This window comes from Larus michahellis, chromosome 17 (assembly GCF_964199755.1).
Source record: "Larus michahellis chromosome 17, bLarMic1.1, whole genome shotgun sequence".
Classification (NCBI taxonomy): Eukaryota; Metazoa; Chordata; class Aves; order Charadriiformes; family Laridae; genus Larus; species Larus michahellis.
Genome location: NC_133912.1, coordinates 7,998,918 through 8,021,597, shown reverse-complemented (window position 1 = coordinate 8,021,597; position 22,680 = coordinate 7,998,918). Strand labels below are relative to the sequence as shown.

At 64.2% G+C, this 22,680-nt stretch overlaps 6 protein-coding genes across 11 annotated transcripts in view; 1 reads left to right on the top strand and 5 right to left on the bottom strand.

Moving 5' to 3' along the window:
• Positions 1–73: 73 nt before the first annotated feature.
• ZPR1 (ZPR1 zinc finger) lies at positions 74–5,524 on the bottom strand. The gene is made up of 14 exons (XM_074561074.1): positions 5,195–5,524; positions 4,117–4,278; positions 3,676–3,766; positions 3,398–3,468; positions 3,117–3,203; positions 2,915–3,037; positions 2,718–2,771; positions 2,537–2,603; positions 2,179–2,249; positions 1,594–1,683; positions 1,386–1,496; positions 1,196–1,282; positions 859–924; positions 74–444 (listed from the first exon to the last, which is right to left on the bottom strand). The coding sequence occupies exons 1-14, from the start codon at positions 5,372–5,374 to the stop codon at positions 310–312; spliced, it is 1,395 nt and encodes a 464-aa protein (XP_074417175.1). The 5' UTR covers positions 5,375–5,524; the 3' UTR covers positions 74–309.
• On the bottom strand, positions 5,455–8,041 carry APOA5 (apolipoprotein A5). Of its 3 annotated transcripts, none has more exons than XM_074561076.1 (4): positions 7,213–8,041; positions 6,930–7,004; positions 6,674–6,785; positions 5,455–6,454 (listed from the first exon to the last, which is right to left on the bottom strand). In XM_074561076.1, exons 2-4 carry the CDS (start codon positions 6,976–6,978, stop codon positions 5,542–5,544), a joined length of 1,074 nt encoding a protein of 357 aa, XP_074417177.1. In that variant the 5' UTR covers positions 6,979–7,004; positions 7,213–8,041; the 3' UTR covers positions 5,455–5,541. The 3 variants fall into 3 exon arrangements, with proteins under 3 accessions (XP_074417177.1, XP_074417176.1, XP_074417178.1); XM_074561075.1 differs by having other exon boundaries at positions 7,181–7,233; XM_074561077.1 differs by having other exon boundaries at positions 7,130–7,216.
• Positions 8,042–8,935: 894 nt separating this feature from the next.
• On the bottom strand, positions 8,936–10,706 carry APOA4 (apolipoprotein A4). Its single transcript, XM_074561084.1, has 4 exons — positions 10,519–10,706; positions 10,346–10,413; positions 10,089–10,215; positions 8,936–9,975 (listed from the first exon to the last, which is right to left on the bottom strand). Exons 1-4 carry the CDS (start codon positions 10,689–10,691, stop codon positions 9,048–9,050), a joined length of 1,296 nt encoding a protein of 431 aa, XP_074417185.1. The 5' UTR covers positions 10,692–10,706; the 3' UTR covers positions 8,936–9,047.
• A 947-nt stretch (positions 10,707–11,653) lies between these two features.
• On the top strand, positions 11,654–12,436 carry APOC3 (apolipoprotein C3). Its single transcript, XM_074561086.1, has 4 exons — positions 11,654–11,736; positions 11,859–11,918; positions 12,032–12,158; positions 12,244–12,436. Exons 2-4 carry the CDS (start codon positions 11,861–11,863, stop codon positions 12,338–12,340), a joined length of 282 nt encoding a protein of 93 aa, XP_074417187.1. The 5' UTR covers positions 11,654–11,736; positions 11,859–11,860; the 3' UTR covers positions 12,341–12,436.
• A 386-nt stretch (positions 12,437–12,822) lies between these two features.
• APOA1 (apolipoprotein A1) lies at positions 12,823–14,528 on the bottom strand. The gene is made up of 4 exons (XM_074561085.1): positions 14,341–14,528; positions 14,127–14,182; positions 13,733–13,886; positions 12,823–13,649 (listed from the first exon to the last, which is right to left on the bottom strand). Exons 2-4 carry the CDS (start codon positions 14,167–14,169, stop codon positions 13,052–13,054), a joined length of 795 nt encoding a protein of 264 aa, XP_074417186.1. The 5' UTR covers positions 14,170–14,182; positions 14,341–14,528; the 3' UTR covers positions 12,823–13,051.
• Positions 14,529–15,789: 1,261 nt separating this feature from the next.
• Positions 15,790–22,680, bottom strand: part of SIK3 (SIK family kinase 3) — an 88,611-nt gene continuing 81,720 nt past the window's right edge. For all 4 annotated transcript variants that reach the window (XM_074561068.1, XM_074561069.1, XM_074561070.1 and 1 more), the window contains 4 exons: positions 19,502–19,665; positions 18,630–18,762; positions 18,071–18,238; positions 15,790–17,709 (listed from right to left, as the gene is read on the bottom strand). In XM_074561068.1, the coding sequence (XP_074417169.1) occupies positions 18,081–18,238; positions 18,630–18,762; positions 19,502–19,665 (455 nt within the window). In that variant the 3' untranslated portion in view covers positions 15,790–17,709; positions 18,071–18,080. The remainder of the gene's footprint in view (positions 17,710–18,070; positions 18,239–18,629; positions 18,763–19,501; positions 19,666–22,680) is intronic.

Here is a 22,680-nt window from a genome sequence, read left to right as displayed (position 1 = left end):
GGGGTGGGCGTGGCCTCTGCAGGGGCGGGGCCGTGAGCGGCGGGAGGCGGCGGCAGACACCGTGACACCGTGCCTCCGTCAAACACCTTTTATTCGGGGGTCGCAGCCCCGAGGGCACCCCAGGGCGGCCCCCCCGCCCCGACACACCAGCGGGGGGAGGCCCCGCCGCCGATGCCCGCCGCCTGCGGGCTGGAGCGGCTTCCCCAGGGCAGGCACGCCCCGGGAAGGGCACAGGGGCTCCAGCCCCAAACAAGTCCTAGTCCCCGAAACTGTCGGGGGAAGAGGCTGAAGGGGTCCAGCTGGTCCCAGCTACCGGGCCGAGGCTCCCTCCAACTCGTAGCCCTCTGTCTTCATGTCGTTCAGGCCCAGGTCTTCGTTCTGCTCAAACGTACGCTCGTAGCGCTCCACTTTCAGCTCCGGGTCCTCCTCCGGGGCGTACACATTCTGCGGGGCGAGATGGAGGCCTCCTTCGCACCCCTCTTCTCCAACTCTCGGGCACCAGCACAGGCTTTGACCCTCCAGCAGCACCCCAGCAAGGGCAAAGGGACAGGATTCCCCCCACCGAGGGCAAGACTTGCCCATCACCCCACGGAGGGTACAGCTCGGGCCAGGCCAGACGAGACCAGCACATTCCCAGCCCTGGGATCACCCGGGGAGCAGACCCTGCTCCCATCTTCCTTCCCACCACGCCATCAGCAGCTCCCTCTCCCTGGACAGAGCCTCCAGCAACCCACGCGCTCCCAGAGCCCCGAAGGGAACCCTGCCCACCAACACGCATCAGGGAAATAAAGAAGAAAATCCACCCAATCTGCTCAGAAGACTTCAAGGAGTTCGTCTTTCGAGTGTGCAACACCGTACCTGAAGATAGCTGTTGCCTGCAGGGTCATCCATGATGAAGTGAGCCTTTGCCTTTCCCTCTATGATCTGCAGAAAAAGAGCACGTCCAGGCATTAAGGCTCTTTCTGATCATGGAGTACTTCTGGTACCAAGACATTTGCAGCACACTGCGGGCAGTTCTAACATTTTTCTCATTTAAAAAGCAGCAATAGCCTAATAAAACAAGCGAGGCAGGTGTGGAACTGCTAGAAAAGGTACAGCAACACTTTCCGAGGGGTTCAGTTAACCATACTTCACAGCCGCAGTGACAGTGGCAAAAACCACATTGCAGACCCCGGAACACTAAGAGCACACTCACCTCCTGTAGTTTCCCAATAAACTCCTGCAGCTTTTCCGTTTTGCTGGGCGCAGAGCTGTCCCCCAGAGTGAAGGGGTTTCTCTCGACCTGGAAGAGCAGACCCACTCGCTCAGCCAGCCGAGGGACACCCGGCCCCACAGCCAGGCCAAACATCAGGGCAGAGGGATCTGAGCTCCAGCAGCGCACTCACCAGGTCCCTGATGTCCTTCAGCAGCCCTTCCAGCGTGGTGAATTTCCCCCCCAGCGCTCCCATCCCCAGCTCGAACTCCAGCTCTGGGATCTCCACACTGCACGTCTCCGACTGCAAGGGCGAGCACCCCGTGAGCCCCCACAGAGGGAGGGCTGGGCCCCGCGCACCCACCGCGGGAGGGCAGGGCAGGCATCCCAAGGCACGATACCTTTAGGATATCCCTCGTCATGTCGGAAGGGTCTGTAATCCGAAGGGTAATCCTGGTGCCCTGTGGTTCGATTGCTCCTCCAGATTTCACCTAGGAACACCCAGCAGTCAGTTTCTCGGACTTTTGTACTTAAATCACGCCACGATGATTTAAGAGGGTTTACCCTGGCAACTCAGAGGCCACTCCAAACTGGGGACAGTGCCTTAACCCAGAGGACTTCAGCAGGTGTGCAGGTGGCTGATCTGCACCAAACGAAGCTCCTCGAGACCAGATTCTCTCCCTTCGTGTGTTTAGGAAGGCAAGGCAGAGCCAGCCTGACCTCGCCGCACATGCCAGCCTCCGCACAGCTCCTGGTTGGTCTGGCCCCCAGCCAGAAGCGAGCAAGGCAGCTCTACTACACCCGGCGCAACGCACCTCACGATGCTGCCCCAAAATCCAGCTTTCCTCCCAGCCTGGCTTCCCAGACAGCCGCACTGCGAAGCCGAGAGGCCAGGGACTCCAAGAAACACCCACCCACGAAAGCGCAGAACACCACTCCCCCTCCCCACCACCCCCCGAAAAGGGGTCAGTGGTTTTCCAGCTCACCTCATTTGTCCTGTGCCCACAGGAGTCGCAGTTTGTGGCCATGATAATCACTTCCTTGAAGTGTGGGATTTCTGGAGCAGGCAGTCAAGGAAAACTCAACGAAAGGAAAACCTCGGAGAAGCAGCCTGTGCCCTCTTCACAGCCTCAGCCCTTCCCGAGCCATCGCAGGAGCTCGCTGGCAAGTCATGAGCAGCAGCAGGACAGATCTGCACCCTGACAGGCTCTACTATTAATAATTTATTCATGCCTTATGGGTGCAGCAGGAAGAGACCTGGGCCAGCACACAGAGTGGCTCTCGCCCCCACGCAGACCCCTGCGGAGGGCACCGATCTGCGCCCACGCCCCACTCAAAGGATACGCACTAGCTTCATATTCGTGTTAGCCGGAGCGTTGCACTCGGGGCAGTTGGTGTTGAACTGCAGTACCTGGGTCACAGGAATGGAAAAAAAGCGCAATCAGAAAGTCCCAGCCAGCTCGGAAATCCTGTCCTGGGTGCCAGTCGCCCAGCACAGCCGCCGTGCCACTGCAAAGTCACCCACCTCATTCCTCAGATCCTCCGCAGAATCAGCTGGCTTCTCCTCCAGCTCCTCTCCCTGCAAGAGGGGACACCAGAAGCAGCATTAACTTCTGTTCCGTAATTCAAGGTCTCTCAGAGAGCGAGGAGACTGGTCAGCAATACACGCAGGCCCGCTGGCCTCGTGCAGGCTGACACCACACCAGCAGCAGCTCCCATTACCTCCAGTCCCAGCATGGCAGCCTGCTGGGGAGTCCTCCTGTAGTGAGTGACCACAAGAGCATCATCCTTCTGCGGTGCGTGAGGGTTCTCCACAAAGCTGTTCCCTGAAGGATCATCTATGATCTACGGGAGAATCAAGCCTTAGGAAGCCATCCCGTGCTTCCCCCGCGCAGAAAGGGGCCACCCTCTTGCGTGTACTCACAAAGGTGAAGGAGGAATGTACTTCTTTCAGCTGCTTTAGTTTACCAATGAACTCCTCTATTTTATTTGCCACCTCTTCGTCCGTTGCCTACAAAAGAGGACACGTGAGACTGATGCCAGGGGCAGCCCAGGGCTGAAGACAACGCTGACAACAGCACAAACCAAAGAGCTTGTAACATTCCTCTCATCAGCAGTGGGCAATGCCAATAGGCAGAGGATGAACAAAATACACATTTCCCAAGCGGGCATCCCTGAGGAGCTTCCCCTCACACAGCATCTTACCCTGCGGATGGGCTGGTCCTGCTCCAGGCCTGCGACAGCTCTGTCAATTATCCCTTCGATGGTGGTAAGAACTTGAGAAGCAAAGAAAACAGAAGCGATGGGACCGTTAAGTACACCACAGAAGCGCTACCCACCCTGCCAGCTCCTACTGATCCCCAGCAGCCTCCGCACATTGGCCCTGTCAAGCTTATTTCACCCAAAAGACAGGCGGCCAGGCCCTTAACTGGTGTCTACCACACACCCACGGGCACGCCACGGGGCGCAGGCCACGCACCCACCTCCCTTCTGAGTGAAAGCAGGGATCTCAAAGTCCAGCTCTGGAATGCGAGCCGTGGCACAGTCGGTCTTCACCACCTCCCTGTTCATGTCCTGCACACGACAGTCGAGGAGCGGCGTTAGGATCCCCAAGAGGACCACAAGACCCCAGACACTAAGCAGCCACACTGGGGTACGCAGCACCCACCAAAGCAGCAGCATTAGCCCCAGCAGCCTCCCTGTTCGCTACCTATAGGCAGGAGCGCACGTTTTGGGCTTTAAATGGTCACTACCAAACAAATAACACTATTTCTCAACCAGCAGAGAAGATAAACACTTTATTGCTCAAGCAAGACCAGCTTGTGAGGGACAAAGGTGTGCACAAGGCATCTGCAAGGCAGTTCCCTGCCACACGGGCAGTACCAGCCCCACTGCAGGGGATGAAAAGGGGAGCCCCCCCTCACCTGACGGGAGGTGACAGCCAGGGTGTAGCGCACACCCTGCTCCTGGATCCTGCCCGCGGACTGGATCTCCGTGTTGGACCAGGAGCAGCTGTCGCAGGCAAAGGAGCTGACAATGATCTCTTTGAAGAAGGGGATCCTGGTGAGCAGGAGCCGTGTCACCCCCTGTGGCAGCAAGGGGCCTCGTGGGAAATTGAATCCTCAGGGCGCCGTCTCCCCCAGGCCCTGTATTCCTGCCAACACCCCTCCCACAACAGTTCCCATCCCTCCCAAAACACCCAACCTCCTTCCACCTCCCAGCAGGCCCTGCCTCCCACCGACGCCCCTGCCTGTCCCTTTCACCCCAGCCTTCCACATCCTACCGCCACCCCCTGCTCCAGGGCCAGATGCAGCCCCCAGCAGGCCCTTCCCTGGTCCTGCCCCTCATGTCGCTCTACCTGGCCCCTGCAGGATGCTGTGGCCCAGGCAGGGCCCTATCCTGTCCCCACCACAGGCTCCCAGCACCCTTGGCACCTGCATGCCGCTATGGCCTGGGCAGGCCCCTGTCCCCCACATTGGCCCCCAGCCCCGCCAAGCCGCTGTGGCTCAGGCTGGCTCCTGTCCTGTAGCTCCCGCAGGCTCCCAGCCCTCCCAAGCCACTGTGGCCCAGACAGGCCCCTGTCCTGCCCCCCTCCAAGCCGCTGTGGCTCAGGCAGGCCCCTGTCCTGTGGCCCTCGCCGGCCCCCAGCCCCCCCAAGCCACTGTGACCCGGGGAGGCCCCTGTCCCGTGGTCCCCGCAGGCCGCTGTGGCTAGGGCAGGCCCCTGTCCTGTCCCCCCAACAGGCCCCTGCCCCCCCCCCAAGCCGCTGTGGCCTGGGCAGGCCTCTGTCCTGCCCCCACCCCACCCCACCCCACCCCGCCCCGCCCCACAGACCCCCAGCCCCCCCCAAGCCACTGAGGCCCGGGCAGGCCCCTGTCCTGCCCCCCCCACCCAGGCACCCGTCCCGCTTGGCCCCCGCAGGCCGCTGTGGCTCAGGCAGGGCCCTGTCCTGTAGCCCCGACAGGCTTTCGGCCCCCACCCTGCCCGCGCCAGCCCCCTCACGTTGCGGAAGCAGTTCATGCACAGCGACTCGATCTCGGCCGGCCGCTGCTCGCCGTCCTCGGCGCTGAGGGGCCGGAACAGAGGCCCCCCAGTCCCGGACGCCGCCTCCACGGCCCCCAGCGCCGACATGTTGCCGCCGCCGGAAGCGCTCCCCGCCGCGCCTGCGCGCCGGGCCGTCATGTGAGGCGGGGGCAGTCACGTGAGGCGGGGCAGTCACGTGGGGCGGAGGGGCGGTCACGTGAGGAGGCGGCGCGGCCCGGCCGGGTCCGCCATGGCGGCGCCTTTATTGTGGTTCAGCCCGACCCGGCCGGCCCCGGCTCCGCCGCCCCCCGCCGCCCCCCGGCCCCTCAGCGCGCCTCGCCGCCCCGCTCGCTCAGGCTGTGGGCCAGGTCCCGCCAGAGGGCGTCGAGGCGGGCGTGCAGGTCCTCCAGGGCGGGCGGGGCCTCCTGAGGGTCGCCCGGGTGGGAGGGCTGGGAGGAGGAGGAGGAGGAGAGCTTCAGCCTCATCTCCTCCGTCTCCAGGTCGAGGGTCCGGGTGAAGTCCTGGATCTGGAGGTACGTGTCCCTGCGGAACTCCTCCACCCGCCGCTGCACCTCCCGGGCCAGCTCCTCCGCGGGGGCTGGCGGCTGCCGGAGGCTGCCGGGGTAGAGGCTCAGCTTCACCTTGAGCTGCTCCAGGTTCCTCTGGATCTTCTGGTGGAGGTCCTTGGCGTTCTGGGTCAGCTTTGCGGAGAGCTCCTGGACGTACTGGTTGAGCTTCTCCGGGCTGGCCTGGGTGTGAGGGATGACGTTTCGGTGCAGCTCCTCCACGTTGCGGTGGATCTCGGTCACCAGCCTGTCCGCGTAGGGCTGGAAAATGTCCTTCACCTGGTCGGTGTGGAAGGCGATCTTGTCGGCGTAATGAGCCATGAACCTCTGGACCTCGTCTGCACCCTCCAAGAGCTGAGCCGTCGCCTCCCGGCTGGGCATAAGGTGCCGCCGGAGCTCCCGGGCTTTCAGGGACACCTGGTCCAGGAGCTCCTCTGTGAACGGCTGCAGCCGGTAGCGAAGATCTTCCAGGTGCTTGCCAACCTTGTGGTGGACATCATCCACGTATGGGGACAGTTTCATCCTCAGGCTCTCCAGCTCTTTCCTGATGAGTTTCCGCAGGCTGTCCGAGTCGTGGTAGAGCCGGGGCTGGACGCCTCTGTCGAGGGGCGCCAGCTTCTCCAGGAAGTTTCCCATGTAGCTGACCCCATCCTGAGTACTTTCCTTCAGGTTTCTGCACGAGACAGCACATGGAGTTACTGAGCACCCCAGATACACCGCAGCATCTCTGCTGTGCCCTGACACACCCCTAATAAAAGCTGTTGGCAGCCGCGAGGGCCGTTCCCATGAGATGTTTTTGTCCCTGGGGAAAGAGACAGGGGCCAGTGTGTGTTGGTGGGGGCCTGGGGGAGCTTGCGCTGTGGGCTGAGCCCCCCCAGAACAGGGTACTCACACGCTGTCACTGCCCAGCTTGCTGCTCTGGCCATGCTCCGGGCTCTCCTTGTCGCTCGTCAGCTGGCTCAGGTACTCCCAGAAGCCGCTCCGTGCCAGCTCGGCCGGCGACACTGCGGGGAGGAGGGCAGCAGTTAGTGGGGTGGCCGTGGCACTGCCCACCCCCAGCTCTGCCCCCCGCCTAGCCCCCATCCGGGCTCTGAGCCGACCCACTGCCACCCGCCATTCCCCAGCGAGCTCCTCCGCTCGGCACCCACCCGGTAAGGTGGCCAGGAGGGTGAGGAGAAGCGCAGCCTTCAGAGGCATGGTCTGCCGGGCCAGTGTGCCGCGTGCTGCGGGGAGAGAGAGAGAAGGGGCGCGTTAGCTCACGCCGCGGCGCAGAACTCCTCCCTGAGCGGTCGAGGGTCTGTGGTCCCCGTGCTTCACCCCCACCCCCCGCACTGCTTTCCACAAGGACCTCGCTCCTGGGGACCCCAGTCACACAACCAACGCGCCCGTGAAATGCCACCTGGTTCCTCTGGCCAGACAAAGTTAAACCACCTGGCTCCCGGTGGCCTCCCGTGTCCCTCCTGCCGGGAGCCGGCCGGCGGTTCCCTTTATATACGCCCGGTGGGAGGTAGAGGAGCGTGGGTGATAAGGCGCATCCACAGGGGTAGGCTTTTTGGACCTCACTCCGTGTAAACACAACGTGGAGGTCCGCGGACGTTCCTGAGAGGTGACGTGGGGGCCGGTCATCTGACTGCTGGCCGCCCCTTCGCCTGCCCCACACCGCCGGCCGCGGGCAGCCTTAACCCCCTCTGGGCTGCGAGGCTGCCCTGCCCCTCCCCGAGCGTCTCCCGGCCAGGGATCTTGCGCTGGAGCCGCCCGAACGCCGGCCAGACCATCCCGCTGGATCAGCCCGTGTTTTCCCAGCGATAAGGGAGCCCTTGCTGCTGGCTCTGCAGGTTTCTCGGGACGAGAAGGTCGCAGGCGACCTTTGCATCACAGAGCAAACGGTGGATGGGAGCTGCCGGGGTGGGGAGGGGGTGCAGAGCAGCGGGATGGGGACGGGGACACCAGCTGGCAGCTCCCGTTGCAGGGGCTCGCAGCCCAAACCGGGGGAAAGGGAGCCCGGAGCCCCGGGATGGGGCTCGAGTGGGTGTGGGAGGACGAGCCCAGCTCTGTCTGTGCCAGGGAAGGGTGAAAGGAGCACAGCGGCCGTGTCTGCAGCCCGGGCAGGAGAGCGCGCCTTCCACGGGGGCTGCGCCCTGCCAGCTGCACAGCCCCGCTTCCCCCCGGGACACCAAACCCGCTGCGTTTCGGTGTATTTCCTTCACAAGTTGCCTTTCCCCAGGGAAAAAAAAAGTGGCGAGGTTGTCAGCTCGGGCCTCATCCCCGTGCAGAGTGCCGGCTGCTGACGCCAGGCTTTTAAATCAGGAGAGCGCTGCAATGTTTGTGCTGAAGCAACTCGGCAAACAGGGACCCGCTGGGAGCGATGTCTCCCCGGCGGGGCTGGGGTCCGGGGGCAAAGTCCGGCTCGCCGCAGGGGTGAAACTCCGAGCAGTCGCCAACACTCCTCTGGCACCAGCGGCCGCTCCGCTCCCTCGCCCGTGTGGACACACGAGGTTGCCCCAGCAGCCCCCGGCCACATTCCCACCCCGCGGCTCCTGCTGCTGCAGCCCACGAGGGAATCCTCCATCCGTGGGAGGGGTCCTTGCGGGTCACCCACCAGCAGAGTGGCTTGGGGCGCCCGCTGTGGCCATAGCTCCAGTCCCCTTTTCTTTTCCCTGAGCTGGGAAGCTCCTGGGGACAAGGGCCCTCTCCCTGCAAGTCCGAGACCCGATGCCTCTGGGCACGGTCCCTGCAGGGACGAGGTGTCCATCGCCCGCCCAGCGCAGCCTGCAGGGACACGTCCCCCGTGGCAGCGGCGGTGGGGATGCTCGGCCGTCTGCCAGGGCTCTGGGCCCTCTGGAGCTGCCTGGGTGCCACCAAGTTGCTGCGGAACCCTGGTGCGGTGCCGTCCTGGGCCCTGACCCCACGCCAGCAGATGGTCCCACCCGGCTGCAGCCGCCTCCAGCCCCCCGGCAGGATCTGCAGCCCGGTGCTGGGGACGGAGAGCCCCCACCCGCCTGTCCCCACCGCTGCTGCCTCTCCCAGGTGCCCTGGGACCCCGGTGTGGGGGTGATGCTCTCCCCTTGGAGCAGCTGGACCGGGTGCCCCAGGTTGCCCGTCCCAGGGCAGGACAGTGGGATGCTGTGGAGAAGGAGGGACACAGACCAGCAAGTGCATCACAAGGGGCCAGTTTATTTCTGCGGCGTACAGCGGCCGTGAACGCTCACAGCGTGGGGGGACGGACGGCCACCCCACGCCACCTCCCCATGGCGCCGGGGGGGGGCTCAGTTCACCGCCGGCTGGGCAGTGCTGAGGAAGGCGGCCACCTTCTCCCGCACCTCCTTCTCCAGCATCTCCAGGTGGTCCTCCACGCCGGCGGCGCCCGTGTCCAGCTTCCCCCGCATCTCCTCCAGCCGCTCCACCAGCTGCTGCCCGAAGCTCTCCCCGAAGGGGGCTGCCTGCTGCCGGAAAGCCTCCAGCGTCTGCCCCACGCGCTCGTCCAGCTGCTGGGCCAGGGGGGCCAGCCGTTGCCGCAGGCTCTCGGCGTCGCCGCTGGCCGCCTGCCGCAGCTCCTGGGCCAGCGGGCTGAGCTGGGCACGCAGCTCCTCTGAGCTGGCGGCCAGGCGGGCGCGCAGCTCCTCCGCCGCCCGCTCCATCTGTGCCGTCAGGCTCTCCAGCTGCCGGTTGAGGCTGTCCTGCACCTCCTGGGCGTAGGGGCTGAGCCCCCGCCGCAGCTCCGCCACGCTCTGCCCCACCTGCGCCTTCAGCTCGTCGGCCATGGGGGCCAGCCGCTCCTTCAGGCTCTCCACCCCGCCGTCGATCTGCTGCTGCAGCCGGTCGGCGTAGGGGCTGAGGGAGGCCTGGACGCTCTCGGCGTTGTCCTGCAGCCGGTCCCGCAGCTCGGCAGCGTAGGGCTCCAGCGCCCGCCGCAGCTCCCCGGCCCCGTGGTCCACCCGGGAGCGCAGCTCCTCGGCGTAGGGGCTCATCTTGGCTTGCAGCTGGCGGATGTTGGTGCCGATCTGCTGGTGCACCTCGTCGGCGTAGGGCGCCAGCTTGGCCTGCAGCTCCGCCAGCTCCCGCCGGATCTGCTCCTTCAGCCGCTGCGAGTCCTGCGCCAGCCGCGCCTGCAGCTCCGTGGCGAAGGGCACCAGCCGCCGATGCAGGTCCTCGGCGTACGAGTTGACGCTCTTCAGGTTGCTCTCCAGCAGGGTGCTGGGGAGAGAGGACACGTCAGCACCCCGGCGTGCCTGTGGCCCCCTCCCCTGCCTGCCACTGTCCCCAGCGTGTCCCCCCCCTCCGGCGCCGCAGCCCGCGGCTCTGCTCACTTGAGCTGCTTGGTGAGCTCGGCTTGCTGCAGCTGGTCCACCGTCTCCTTGGCATTGCTGCCCAGCTCGGTGAAGTACTTCCAGAGCACGCTGGCCACCTCGTCCGAGTTGACATCAGCCCGTGCCCCTGCAAGCGCATCCCGGGATCAGCGCCGGCACAATCCCGCTCGGCAGCTCCCCCGGGGACATCAGGTCCCCATCCCCGCCCCGGGGAAGGACCACCCTCCCGGCACCGGGGACCCCCCCCGCCGCCCCACCTGCGACGGCGAGGAGCACCAGGACAAGGGCGGCCACCTTCGGAGACATCCTGAGCGCTGGGGGATGCCTGCGGGAGAACAGAGCGGAGGTGAAGGGAGCCCCGGGGACAGGCAGCCCCCCGCCGCCGGCGATGCAGCCACCAGCTCTCCCCCCACTCCAGGCAGCCGCTCACCTGCGCTGCTGCCGGCTGTGGGTACCTGCTGTGCCGGGGAGCGCCCGGCCGCTATTTATGCATCCGGAGCGCCCTCGGCGGCTTCCACGCAGGCCTGTGACACCGGCCGCGGGCTTGGACTTTAGCAAGGTTGCGACGTGGAAGCGGCTGACACACGCTCGCAGCCCTGACATCACCCGCGGCCCCGACGGCTCCCGGAGGGTGACAGGGGCCAGGGCGGAGAGGGGATGGGGATCCCCATGGGCTGAGCCCCTCCTGGGGGCAGGGACCCTGGGGCAGAGGGGACAGTGCACTGCAGGGGGGGCAGCCCCCAGCTCCGCGTCTCTGTGGGATGCAGCCATGGCCCCACCAGAGCCAGCTGCGGGATGCGGGTGCGGCAGGAGAGGGGCGCAGGGGGATGCTGTGATGGATGTGTGGGGGCACTGGAGCCTGTGTGGGTGCAGGACGGCATCGCTGGAGGAAGCCCCGCCACAGGGAATGGCCAGGACCCCGCAGCTGCAGGATGTCGCACCCAGGAGGTGCCGGTGTGCCCTCGGCTGGAGCTGGGACCCCTGCGTGGCCCTGGCCATGGGCATCGGGCTCTGGGGACCACCCTGGGGACGCAGCCCCCAGCTCGGCCCACCCGCTCCCCGGTGGACCCACTCCGGGCTGCAGATGGGCGGTGATGTGTCACCTGGGGCGAAGGCCACAGTGGGCAGGGATCGGCTGGGCACCGGTGACGCCAAAGTCCAAAGAGCCCTCGCGGTGCCCCGCGGCCGGATCCGGGCACACGTCGCCCGCCTGCGCCTCCCGGGTGGCATCGCCAGCCCGGTGGCATTGTCCCCGGGGCCGGTGCCGCTGGATGTCACCCTTGTGCTGTGTGTGCCCGCGCCAGCCCCACGGCTGCCCTCGGCATGGTGTGCCCGGCAGCGGGCAGCGGGCTGGCTGCACCCTCGCCAGCGTGCACACGCGTGTGCGCACACGCAGAGGCATGCACACGCACGCGCACACACGCGGACACACGCAGGGCCCCCAGCAGCCTCGCTTCCCAGAGGATTTCCCAACCCCCGGGGGGGAGGCAGGCCCCTCCGCAGCGGACCTGGCAGCGGGAATGGTCTCTGCGGACGGGCCCCCTCCCCGGCAGCCCCTGACCTTTGCACGAACACCCCCGGCGGCGGCGGTGGGGAGGGTATAAAGTGGGAACCCGGGGCTGCCCCCGCCGAGCAGAGCCCGCCGCAGGTGAGTGGGGAAGCCCCCGGTGAGGGTCGCGCTGGCAAGGGGCCGGGGTCGGGGTCGGGACCCCCACGGGCATGCGGGACCCCCGCTGCCGCCCCACGCCACGTGCTCTGCTCTCTCCCCAGCCATGAAGGCGTCACTGCTGCTGGCGCTCGTCTGCACGGCCGTGCTGGCGGCGGGAGCAAGTAAGGGCTGGTGCAGGAGGAGGGGGACGGGGCTCAGGGTGCTGGGGTGCATGCACGGGGGGGGCACAGCCCTCGGCTCCATCCCCCCACTTCCACGGGGCTTGCGCTTGCAGGGGCCGACTCGCCCAGGGAGCCGGAGACGCTGGTGCAGAAGGTGCAGGAGTACGCCCAGAAAGCCACGGCCATGGCCAAGTCCGCCTTCAGCATGGTGCAGGAGTCGGAGGCGGCTCAGCAGGCCAGGTTGCCCCCGCGCCCCCCCGCCAGCCCGTTGCCCGTGGGGGAGCCCGGCCGGTGCCCCGTGCTGAGCCCCCCTTCCCCTTTGCAGGCGCTGGCTGTCGGACAAGGCCGACCTGGCGAAGCAGCGGCTGGTCTGGCTGAAGGAGAAGCTGGCGGAGCTCTGGAAGCAGATGCCGGCCGCGTAGCCCCACCGGGGGCTGGCCGGGGGTCAGCCGGGCTGGGGTCCCCCCGGCTGCCCATCCGCTGTCACGGTTCTTGCAATAAAGCGGGGCTGAAGCAGACGGCTGCGGTGGCATCACTGGGGGGGGAGGCGAGGAGGAGTGCGGGCTGAGGAAGGATGGGGATAGACGCCCACGCCGGGGCTGCAGGCGGCCGTGCCGGGGCACCGGGACACTGGCCACGGGCCGCCACCCCACACTTATGTGCCCAAGGTGGCAGGAACCGGCTGGGGGGATCCAGCGTCCGCACACCCAGCCCCGGTGCGCGGGGACAAGCCCGGCTGTGGCTCAGCGGCAGGGAGAGCCCGGGGCACCCACCCTGCCATCTCCCCGTCCCCTCCCCGCGCCCACTGGGTGCCGCCGGCACCCCCTGCCCGCAGCACCCTCGCCCCCAGCCCCGCACGGCCGCCCCCCTCCAGCATCCACTGCAAAGACTGAGCGGGCTCCAATAACTTAAGTCACGTTTATTTGACAAAAGGAAGGCAAAGCTGCGAGCGACGCCGGTTCGGGAAGGGGAGGTGGCGGGAGGGGAGGAAGGGGGTCCCCAGGGAGGATGCCCCGGGGCTGGCCTGGCCCGGGGCTCCCGCAGCCCGTCCCCGGAGCCCCCCCGGGGGGAAGCGCCCCGGGCAGGGCAGGGAGCGTGGCCGGGGTCAGTCCCTGGCCGCGCCGGCCGGCGGCTCAGGCCACGCTCTTCTGGAGGTCATCCAGGAGGGTGATGAAGCGGGTCTTGAGGTTCTCGGCGTAGGGGGTGAGGCGCTCCTTGAAGTCCTGCAGCAGGGGGGTCACCTTCTCGCGCAGGTTGCTGAGATGCTCCACCACCTTGGCCTGGTACTCGGCGGCCTGGGGGATGCCCTTCTCCCGGATCTCCTCCAGCTTCTGGCTCAGCTTCTGCCGCAGCTCGTCGCTGTAGGGTGCCAGGTTCTTGCGCAGCTCCTCCACGTGCCCGCGCAGGCGGTCCCGCGCCTCCTCGGCCACGGGGGTCAGCCTCTCCTGCATCAGCTCCACCTTCTGCTTGGTGAGCTCCTTCAGCTCCTGGGCCACGGGTGCCAGGCGCTGGCGGTACTGCTCCAGCTCCTCCGTCCACTTGGCAGAGAACTGGTCGAGGAAGGGCCGGATCTTCTGCTTCACCTCCTCCAGGTCCTTGCTCAGCTCCTGGCGCAGGGCCTCCGTGTCCTTCAGCCACATCTCCCGCACCTCCTTGTAGTAGGGGGCCATGTCCTCCCGCAGCTTGGCGGCGGCTGCGCCCAGCGTGTCCAGGTTGTCGGCCAGTTTCAGGCTGGGGGGAGCGGAGGGAGGTCAGGCACGGCGCCCGGGGACCCCCCCCCGCCGCCCCCCACCGCACGCCTCCCCCACACTTACTCCAGCTGTTTGCCCACGGCGGAGGACTCGAACTGGGCGATGGCATCCTTGCCGCTGGCCTTCACCGTCTCCAGGTACACCTCCACCATGTCCTTGAGGCGATCCAGGGGCGCCTGGGGTTCATCGTGCTGCCAGAAGTAGCGGGCCTGGGTGCCTGCGGGGAGAGCCCGGCGCGCTCAGGACAGAGTGCCCGGCGGGGACGGCCCCAGCCGTGGCTGCCACCGGGACCTGCCCGCCTCGGGAGGGCACCGGCGAAGCCGCTTGGCTGCCGCTGGGCTCGCATGGCGCTTTGGAAGCCAGGAGCTTCCAGCAGCGCTCGGCTGCCCCGTCCCGCTCTGTCCCCCCCGGGGTCTGCAGCCGCCGCCGCCCCAGCCCCGTCCCCGTCCGGACCTACCCGTCAGGCAGAGCAGGGCGAGGGCCACCACCACGGCTCTCATCTTGGCGCTGAACCTGGGGGCAGAGCAAGAGAGTTGAGTGCAGGGAGCCCCGGGCAAAGCCGGCCCCAGCGGGGACCGAGCCCCCCACCCCGGCACGAGGGGTCCCCGCCGGCATCGCGGGCGAAGCTCCCTGGACTCCAGCGTCGCCCCTGGAGCAGCCCGGGCTCTTACCAGCTCTCTCCTGCTGCTGTTGTGCTGCCGGTCGTCCCGTCTGAGCCGTCCGCTTCCCCACCGCCGCTATTTATGCAGGAGGGGGCAGTTCCCGCCGGAGATAAGCCAGCGCTGCAGCCCAAGAAATCGCTCCCCGGCGATGTGGCGCGTAGAGTTCAAGGATCGCGTGTGCGAGCCAGCGCCGAGGAGCGCCGGCTTGGCAGGGGCGGCGAGCAAACAGGAGCTCCCCGCGGGATGCGGCTCGCTGGCCAAGGAGCCTGTTTACGCTCCTGGTGACCCAGATTCCAGCTCGCCGCCGCGGCCTCGCTGGGGCCTCTCGGCAGCCCCCGGGGATTGGCCGGTAGCCCAGGGACGAGGTTTATACCCGCAGAGATTTGGCCTGTTGTACCCAGACCCCTCCGCTCGCCACCATGGTGGGGGTTTGCCCCGTCCTCCCCCGGGCCGGTGGGACCCACACTGCTCACATCACCCCCTTCTCCCGGCACAAAAGCAGAGGCAAGGCTCAGCCCGGAGCAGACATCGTCCTGGACACGGCACCCCGGGCACGGCCGCCCCAAAACCCCGCCTCGGCCCAAAGCCGCTCTGCAGCCAAACCAAGGTGCCGCCCCGTCCCACTGCCAGCAGCCCAGGGACCCGCAGGAACCGAGCACAGGGGGCTGGCAAGAGGGGAGAGAGGGGGCACGTCCCCCAGACGGGGCTGCGGGGAGCACACAGGCGGCAGCAGGGGCTGGTTTGTGCCAGGGGGCAGCTGCCACGGCCGGGCTGGCTCGCTGGGTGCTGCATCCGGGCTGGAGGCACGGCTCCCTTCCCGCTCCCCCCCAGCCTCTCGCCTTCCGCCCCGGAGCTGCCCTGCTCCTGGGAAAGCCCGGCTTTGGAAGGACGTGCTGGACAAGACGAGTTTGGTGTGCAACACCGCATGCCCCTGGCGACAGAGGGGCAGGGAAGGATGCAGCTGTGGCGGCTGCATCGCCCTGAAGGGGCAGAGCAGGGCAGGCAGCTCAGCAGCACTCGGGGCCCTGGGGCTCAGGCTGGGCTCTCGGAGGCAAAACCGGGCAGGGAAGGCAGCAGGAGCCACGCCAGCCTTGCACCAGGTAAGGAGGAGGTGCGCAAGGCCCAGCTGCGCCGAGGGCGGGTGGGCAGAGCGGGAGAAGGGCTCGGGCTCCCCCGGGAAGCTGCTCGGGAACTCGCGGCGGGGGCCGAGGGGAGCGAAAGCCGCTGCAGCTGCACAGGCGTGCTCCGCACCATCCGACGGCCCAGCTCCGGCGCTGGAGGTCCTGCCGCCCCCCAGGGGAAACGCTGGCCGATGGTGCCACCGCAGAGGAGGTGATGGCTCCGGGGACAGAGCGAGGCGGGGGCCGCGCTGCCGCACCTTGAGCTTTCGCCCCCGAGCGCCGGGGCTGTTCCGCCTCCGCAGCAGGCGTTGGGCAACAAGGCAAACAGGAGACCGGGGAAGATCATAATCATGGTTTTATTTGTCATGATCCCACTGTCCAACTAATTGACTAGTTGCAAGTGACCCACAAAAAATGGACTGAAGATTTACCGAAACTTTTTTTTTTAGTCCAACATAAATGAGGAAGAAAAAAATACTTCTGACATTTCCAAAAAACAGAAATAATAGCAAAGTATATTAATATACATTCAACATATACTGCGCGTATTGATTACTACAATACAAAGCAATGATAAAAAAAGTGTGATACTGCGAAATGGCACGGTTAAGCGAGTCCCTGCTGTTTCGGATGCTGTCTGTAGGGTGGCCGTCGACTCTCCCAGAAATACAGTGTCATGTAAACAAAAGGAAAACAAACCAAAGGTACAGAGCGAAAGGCTTTCAGTGTTTCCCGCTCGGGCCCGGCCCCACCTGGCTCCCCGCGGCCCCCCGAGCCCGCAGGCGCCGGTGAGGAACGCAGCGGATGGCAGCGCCCGGCCAAGCCGCCTGGCACCAGGACGCCGGCAGAAGCCGCGGGGTTTCTCTCCTCTCCGGTTCTGGGGACGGCAGAGCCCGTTAGCATTATCTTCCCGGGGCGGGGGAGAAGGGGAGGCCGGGAAGAGGCACGGGGACGGATAGCAAAGTCACCTCTGCCGTGCTGGTTTCACACTTCCTTCTGTGCAAATTCAGGAGGGCTGGGTCGGTTTTTCCTTTTTTTTTTTTTTTTCTTAAAAAATATTCCAGAAAAGTGTCAATAAGAAGAATTTGAGCTGTAGCTTGTAAAGTCCCAAAGGCGATGATGACACCAAGTGCCGCCGAGCCCCGGCCAGGACGGGGCGTCACGCTCTATCCGTCACGGAAAGGATGGAGAGGAGGACAAAGAAGAGATCTATGCACGTCTGAACTGTATAAAGGAGAATACCACTGTCGCCACTGGCACGAGAGAGAAAACCAGTCACAAGTACAATGTCATTAAAAGAAATAAAATACTTTGAACAAAAGGTGCAAGTCACAATTCATATAGAACAGAATCTAGTTAAAAATTTCTCTCAAACAGAAATTCCTTTTGCCTTTTATTAATAACAATAATAATAAAACAACATTTACCAAAAAACAATTCCTACATGATCAGGAGGAGAAGCTAAGAAAACAAAGAGAAAAAAAATCTGTCTTCCCTACATTAAGCCAGGAAAAAAGAAAAACAACCCAGGTCGTATGCGGATTTGCAAAGAAAAGGTGAGAAGGGGGGAGGCGGTGATCCTTTCAGCACACTGACAAACGAGAGAAGGAACGAAAGCAGACAAAGATGAGACGAGAAGCGTATTGCACCAGGGGTGGCTGTTCCCCGCCGGCCGGCCGGCCGGTCGGAGCCCCGGGGTGGGACGCGCCGGCCGGGCTGGCACCGTCCTCGCCCCCCGCCAGCGCTGCCCGGGGAGGCTGGGGTCGCGCTGGGCCCCTCCCCACCCAGTGCAAAGGGTTAAAGAGTGGAAGGACAGCATGGCCTCCAGCTGCCCGGAGCCCTCGGGATCCCACGGACCCCTGCTCCCGCTCCTTTCCCCAGGGCCGGCTCCAGGGAGGCGTCAGCCCCGCGCGCGCGCTGTGCCGAGCCAAGCGCGGAGGCGGCCGGAGCAGCCCCCGGGGGCCACCTGGCCCTGGGCAGTAAAAGCCCTCCAAACCAGACTCAGTGCTCAGGCTCCGTGAATCCTCTGCCGCCGTGTAGGACTCAAGTTCTCTGGTTATTTCTGTGATAGCTGGAGTTACAGGCAAATATGGCAAAAATTAAAGAAACCAAAGGAACAACACACTGGATGAACTGATTATGAGGAAAGGGGCCATGGTATTCCAGTTAGTCAGAAATACTACGGCAATTTGGCGCAATGCTGCTAGATACTGTTGGTTTAAAATGGACCTTTTCGTTTCAAAGCTGTACATAAAACCTGCAAGAGAGAGAAGAAGCAGAGATGTTAGGAGACACCAGAGAACGGCAATTCTGCTTCCACAGCCCTCCGCCGCCGTCCCGCTCCGGACCCCCAAGCTACGCCCCAGGAGGGAGACCCTGCCCACGCAAGGGGGCTCTGGAGGAGCAGCAGAGGCCTGGAAGGAGCGGTGCTGTCCCCAGATGAACAGGGGAGACAGCAGCCAGCCGCCAGCGCCGACACTCAGAGCTGACGGTCTCTCTCTCCCCCAGCCTCTCCCCTCAGCGCGAGGGGACAAGGAAGGAGCCAGATGCAGAAGTCAGGCCAACTCGAGGCAACCCGAGGTGCGCAGGCGGACAGAGAAGGACACTCGAGTACTCACTCCCTCCTGGTTACACCCCTGCCTGCTCCATCCCAAAGGGCACCTCCGGGTGCTTGTAGCTCAGTAGGACGTCCGTAATACACGTCGACGGGTAACAGGAGGTGTTTAGATGCTGGTTGCCATCGCCGAGGTTGGGATGCTCTTGACCTTCCAAACTCTCCCCACACTCTGTAAGGTCAAAGAACAACATCAGAGCTCACACAAGGAGCAGTATGGAGTCGGAGCTCCAGCCTGGGGATCAGCTCAGCAAGCTGCCATGGCCTAATGGGTCCCATCGCAGGCAAAGCTGCCCCGTGTTTCTCCAGGAAGCCCAGATCACTGCTTCCACCAGTGACCCCAGGCTCTGGCCAACAGCAGCACCCAAGGAGCTGCCCCGTATCGGCACACGCTCCCCCGCAGCCCGTGCGCCCCCCACCTCCCTGCAGGCACTGCTCCCTGGGAGCAAAGGTGGCTTTGCAACACAGGCTGCAAAAGCCGGTCTTCTCAGCTCCTGCCCCAGACCTCGAGCAGCATCCCAGGCCCTCCCTGCCACCTCTCTGCAGCTCGGCCAGGTCCTTACCCTCACTCTCCCTGTCGCGCAGCTGCTGACTGGCCATCAGCGACGACTGGCTGAGGACGGCATCAGACATCCGAGCAGAGCTTAGTGCTTTTCCTGCCATTAAACTCATTCCGGGCAAGTTATCTAACTGCACCTGCGGAGACAAGCAGCACACGGGTCAAAGGGGGCTCGGGCCGAGGCGCCCCGCTGCTCCCCCAGCTCTCTGACAGGCTGCCTGGGGAGCTCCTGCAAGCCGTCGGCGAGGGTTTCTAAGTACAAGTAAAATGCGTACGTACACGGGGCACAGCTTAGGCACAGCCGATGTCCCCTCAACACATGAGAACGGACCGGACAGTCTGACAGTAGTCAGACTACACTGAACTAACTAGGGAAGAGCCCTTCGCGTTTACGGCAGAAGGGAGCTGGAGCAAGGAATGCACCAAGATTTGGGCAGGACGGTTCCCAGCGGCCCAAAACACAGGTGGTGGTGCAGCCGCTCTGCTCTTGGGCAAGGTCTGGGCTGCCACGACAGCCAGGCTCTGTGTGCCGGCAAAGCCCCCTGCAGCAACAGCCAGGGCTTCATCCACAGCCCAGAGGGTTTTATCAGAAGAACCCAGGAGGAAAAGAGAAGAGCTGCCCCGGCCACAGCAGCCCGCCCTGGGGCAAACCCTGAGTGAAGGAGGTGCGTTTCCATGTTGCTCTCTGCTAAAACGTTTTCAGTTTTAAGCAAACTGGACGTACTAACTGAAGCATCCCCACGGCTTTTCCTTCCCAGCAGCCCTGCAGAGCAAGGCGCTGCCTGTCCTACACAACACCTCGTACGTAACCCCCACGCATCAAGGAAGCTCTGCGCCGCCCTAAGCCCTGCCGGGCACAGGCCTCTCCAAACCTACGTAGGCATCATCGCTGTTCTGAATGGTGTGATGTCTCTGCAGGGTCCTGGGCCGCGGGTGCTCGCTGGAGGCGGGTCGCGCAGGGTAGCCCAGTCCGTTGTGGTCAGGCACCTGCATCGCTTGGCTGGGGGAACTCCTGTCCATACAGTTCCCCACGATGGACTCTTGAAAATCAAACAAGACAGAAGAACGACAGGTTAGTACAAGGAACCTGCAGCTCTCAGCCGTGCGCGCCAATGCAGAACTGCGGGTCTGAGATCTGGTGGCACAAACAGACACTGACCGGGTGGAAAGGGACCCCCGGCTGCTCTTGTTGAAGCGACGCAGCACCAGCGTCCCCCCTCAGATGGCACTTGGGCAGGCTTCCCCCTCCCAAAGAGCTCCATGCCAGCTGCCTCCCGTCAGGTCTACAAGAGCAGCCTAAAGTTGGAGGGAGAGGGGCAGGAGCACACAGCACGGGACCCAGGCCCTTTGTGACGGCCTCCCAGCACTGCCACCCTCCCCTCGGACCCGAGCTCGCCCTCCCGCCTGCATCGTCCCCATCATTACACAAGAGCGCGGGGAGAAGCGTCTCCCCACAGCCTTCGACACAGGATGTTCGAGCAGGGCCCCCTGGCAATTGTAACAACATAATCTTGCTGGAAGAGTTGGCCAGGATGTTCGTTTTTATCAGATGACTTCTCCCTACCCTCCTACAATCTGGCTGTAGGAGTGCATGAGTGTGCTGCCTGGCAAAGTCCATCTGCACTGCAAGCTCTTATGACCGAGGGTAAAGGCTACATTCCTATCAAGCAAAACCTCTCGTCATCAAGTACACGATGTTTTGAATAAAGTCCTGAGGTACGGAGAAGCCTATCATCGGGTCCAAGGCGCGTAAACAGCTCGCTCGCAGCGAGTAGTCCCGGGGAGCACAAACATGCGGACGTGGCCACGAGCACCAGGGAGCTGCCCCGAAATGACGCAGCTGCAGGTAGATTCCCCAGCCAGCGCTATTGGCTTCTGCGGGGGGAAACGATCTCCTGCCGTGCCGGGGCACCACACCTCCCCGCTGGGGCTGCAGCTGCCAGACGCCAGAAAGATGCTCCCCAAAGAGACCCGTCCGTAAAGTCACCCAGAGCCAAACAAGACCCCGTCCCAGGCACAGTCTGCTGCCTGAGCTCTCCACGCCCCTCGCGGGCAGGCGAGCGTGGCCAGCACACCGCCCTGACTGCCCTTCCTCCCCCGGAGCCACGGCAGTCCTGCAGGACCCATCCCGGGGCAGCGGGAGATGCAGCCAGCCTCCCCCTTCCTTTGCACAACCGTGGGGTTACGTGCGGTTAAGTCAGCTTTCCCGGAAAAGCACGAAGGAAAACATGAGGTAACAGATGTTGGCGGAGCAGTGCCACCCACACACTGCTCAGGACGCCGCTCCAACTGTGGGAACGGTTGTTGGGGCCGGCCGCCTGCTTCTCCAGCTCCACAAACAGCGGCGCTCCCACAGCCAGCCCCGTCCCCAGCCCCTGCGCTGCAGGTGACGAGGCACGGCGGGGGACGAGTCCCCCCGGCCTGGAATAGCCCTGACCCAAAAGACAACCCCAGGCTCCTCGCTGCCAGCACAGCACCTCTGGGGATGCAGCTCAGGCCGGCCTGAATTCACGCTGCTCTCCCGGCCCCAGCCCTGCTCCAGCAGCAGGAGAGCCTTTCATCCCCACAGCCGTAGGGGACGGGGCTCCTGCGCCAGGCGGCCTTTGTGTCGGCGTGGCATGTGACACTGGCACCGCGGGCAGGGCCAGCGCCGCCAGCTCGGCTCCTTCAGTGCCGACGGGAGGCAGGTTTCCCATGGGCAGCATTCCCAGCCCTCTGACGGCTAGGTTGGAGCAAAAGTGGAGCAGAGCCGTTCACAAGCAGTTTAGTCACATCCTAAACACAGACTTGGTCGATGCTCTCACGGTCTCCGGCTGCCGTCTCCAGCAGATGCTCAACGGACAAGCCAGGGCTTTTTGATCAGGGCCAACGCGCTCCCCTGGAAGGCACAAATACTCCCAAGCCACCACAAAGTTACACCCGGCTCTAGGAAAAACACATCTGGTGAGCTGAGGCAGAGGGGAAGATACCCCCCCCTTCTCGGGACCGGCTGCGGCCTCGGAACACAGTAGGGGGAAAATAACAGGGAAGCCCAGGGCCGTGGCTGAAAAAGCCCAGCCGTCGGCACCAGTGCTCAGGGAGAGACGCCTCACTTGGCCAGGACAAGTCTCCCCGGTCACCCCTCCGTGCCGGGCACAGAGCGCTTGGGAGCACCGGGGCTGAGCTACACGCGAGCCAAACGCCAGCAAGCTAGTGGCTTGTACACCGAGGTTTTGTGGGATTTATTTGTCGGTAAGGGTACCTAGGTGCTTAGACGTCGACTCCGCCCGGAACCAAAGCAGCACAGGCCTGATTCCAAGTGGGTTATTGAAGGCAGGAGGAAAGCGGTGCGAGCGGCTGCGTCTCAGGACATAGTTTACTACGTGAGCCCTCCAAACAGCCCTGTCAGAAGGGCTTACACAATACTATTTGTAAACATTTACTTGCTTTTACTCATTTACAAAGTCTTGTGGTCTAAAGTCCTTTTCCCTTGTGTAACCGGTTCTAGCACCATCAGTACGGGGGCAGAAATTTAGCTTCTGACTTCATTAAATTTTGTCATTTGTCTAACGGTCTGTAGTATTAAGACGCAATCTCACGATTCGGTACGAAAAGCATCTCCACCGCTCCCAACCTCTGCTTAACCTGGGGCCATTCTTCCCTCTCATGTTAAGCTCCACAGGGGAGTTGGGGTCCGAGCGCAAACACATCGGTAACCCAGAATTTAAGACGACTTCGGAACAGCCGTGCCTTGTCCCTGCCCCCCACCCGCGCTCTGGGGGGCCAGGGCTTGGCGCGCCCGCTCTGCCCTCCCAGCCAGCCTGTTCCAACCCAGTACTTTCCCAACAAACCCGTGCTGTGTCCCCAAACAAAGCCCTGCCTCCTGTGCCCGGGACACTGCTCCTCTGCAATAGCGTCCTCTGTGCCAAGGGCAAGCCGATGGCTTCAGACCAGCACAACTCAGTCCTGCAGTGAATACTGATCCACCCAGCTCGGCCTGGAAAGCCTCTCTTCAAAGCCCTCTGAGCAAGGGGCCAGGATGGCGTTTTTCATACAGAGGAGGCCTGTAATTACAG

What these genes read in the sequence shown, in the direction of transcription:
- ZPR1 (XM_074561074.1), bottom strand. Translation starts at nt 5,374, where the DNA reads ATGACGGCCCGGCGCGCAGGCGCGGCGGGGAGCGCTTCCGGCGGCGGC. An exon ending in CGGAGGATCTGAGGAATGAG is followed by an intron (nt 2,604 to 2,717) that starts GTGGGTGACTTT and finishes CCTGTGACCCAG; the next exon opens with GTACTGCAGTTCAACACCAA. An exon ending in TTATTGGGAAACTACAGGAG is followed by an intron (nt 925 to 1,195) that starts GTGAGTGTGCTC and finishes CTTTTTCTGCAG; the next exon opens with ATCATAGAGGGAAAGGCAAA.
- APOA5 (XM_074561076.1), bottom strand. Translation starts at nt 6,978, where the DNA reads ATGCCTCTGAAGGCTGCGCTTCTCCTCACCCTCCTGGCCACCTTACCG. An exon ending in CCTCCTGGCCACCTTACCGG is followed by an intron (nt 6,786 to 6,929) that starts GTGGGTGCCGAG and finishes TCCTCCCCGCAG; the next exon opens with TGTCGCCGGCCGAGCTGGCA. An exon ending in AAGCTGGGCAGTGACAGCGT is followed by an intron (nt 6,455 to 6,673) that starts GTGAGTACCCTG and finishes TGTCTCGTGCAG; the next exon opens with AAACCTGAAGGAAAGTACTC.
- APOA4 (XM_074561084.1), bottom strand. Translation starts at nt 10,691, where the DNA reads ATGTCAGGGCTGCGAGCGTGTGTCAGCCGCTTCCACGTCGCAACCTTG. An exon ending in CACAGCCGGCAGCAGCGCAG is followed by an intron (nt 10,414 to 10,518) that starts GTGAGCGGCTGC and finishes GTTCTCCCGCAG; the next exon opens with GCATCCCCCAGCGCTCAGGA. An exon ending in GAGCTCACCAAGCAGCTCAA is followed by an intron (nt 9,976 to 10,088) that starts GTGAGCAGAGCC and finishes CTCTCTCCCCAG; the next exon opens with CACCCTGCTGGAGAGCAACC.
- APOC3 (XM_074561086.1), top strand. Translation starts at nt 11,861, where the DNA reads ATGAAGGCGTCACTGCTGCTGGCGCTCGTCTGCACGGCCGTGCTGGCG. An exon ending in CGTGCTGGCGGCGGGAGCAA is followed by an intron (nt 11,919 to 12,031) that starts GTAAGGGCTGGT and finishes TTGCGCTTGCAG; the next exon opens with GGGCCGACTCGCCCAGGGAG. An exon ending in GAGGCGGCTCAGCAGGCCAG is followed by an intron (nt 12,159 to 12,243) that starts GTTGCCCCCGCG and finishes TCCCCTTTGCAG; the next exon opens with GCGCTGGCTGTCGGACAAGG.
- APOA1 (XM_074561085.1), bottom strand. Translation starts at nt 14,169, where the DNA reads ATGAGAGCCGTGGTGGTGGCCCTCGCCCTGCTCTGCCTGACGG. An exon ending in CGCCCTGCTCTGCCTGACGG is followed by an intron (nt 13,887 to 14,126) that starts GTAGGTCCGGAC and finishes CTCTCCCCGCAG; the next exon opens with GCACCCAGGCCCGCTACTTC. An exon ending in GCCGTGGGCAAACAGCTGGA is followed by an intron (nt 13,650 to 13,732) that starts GTAAGTGTGGGG and finishes CGCTCCCCCCAG; the next exon opens with CCTGAAACTGGCCGACAACC.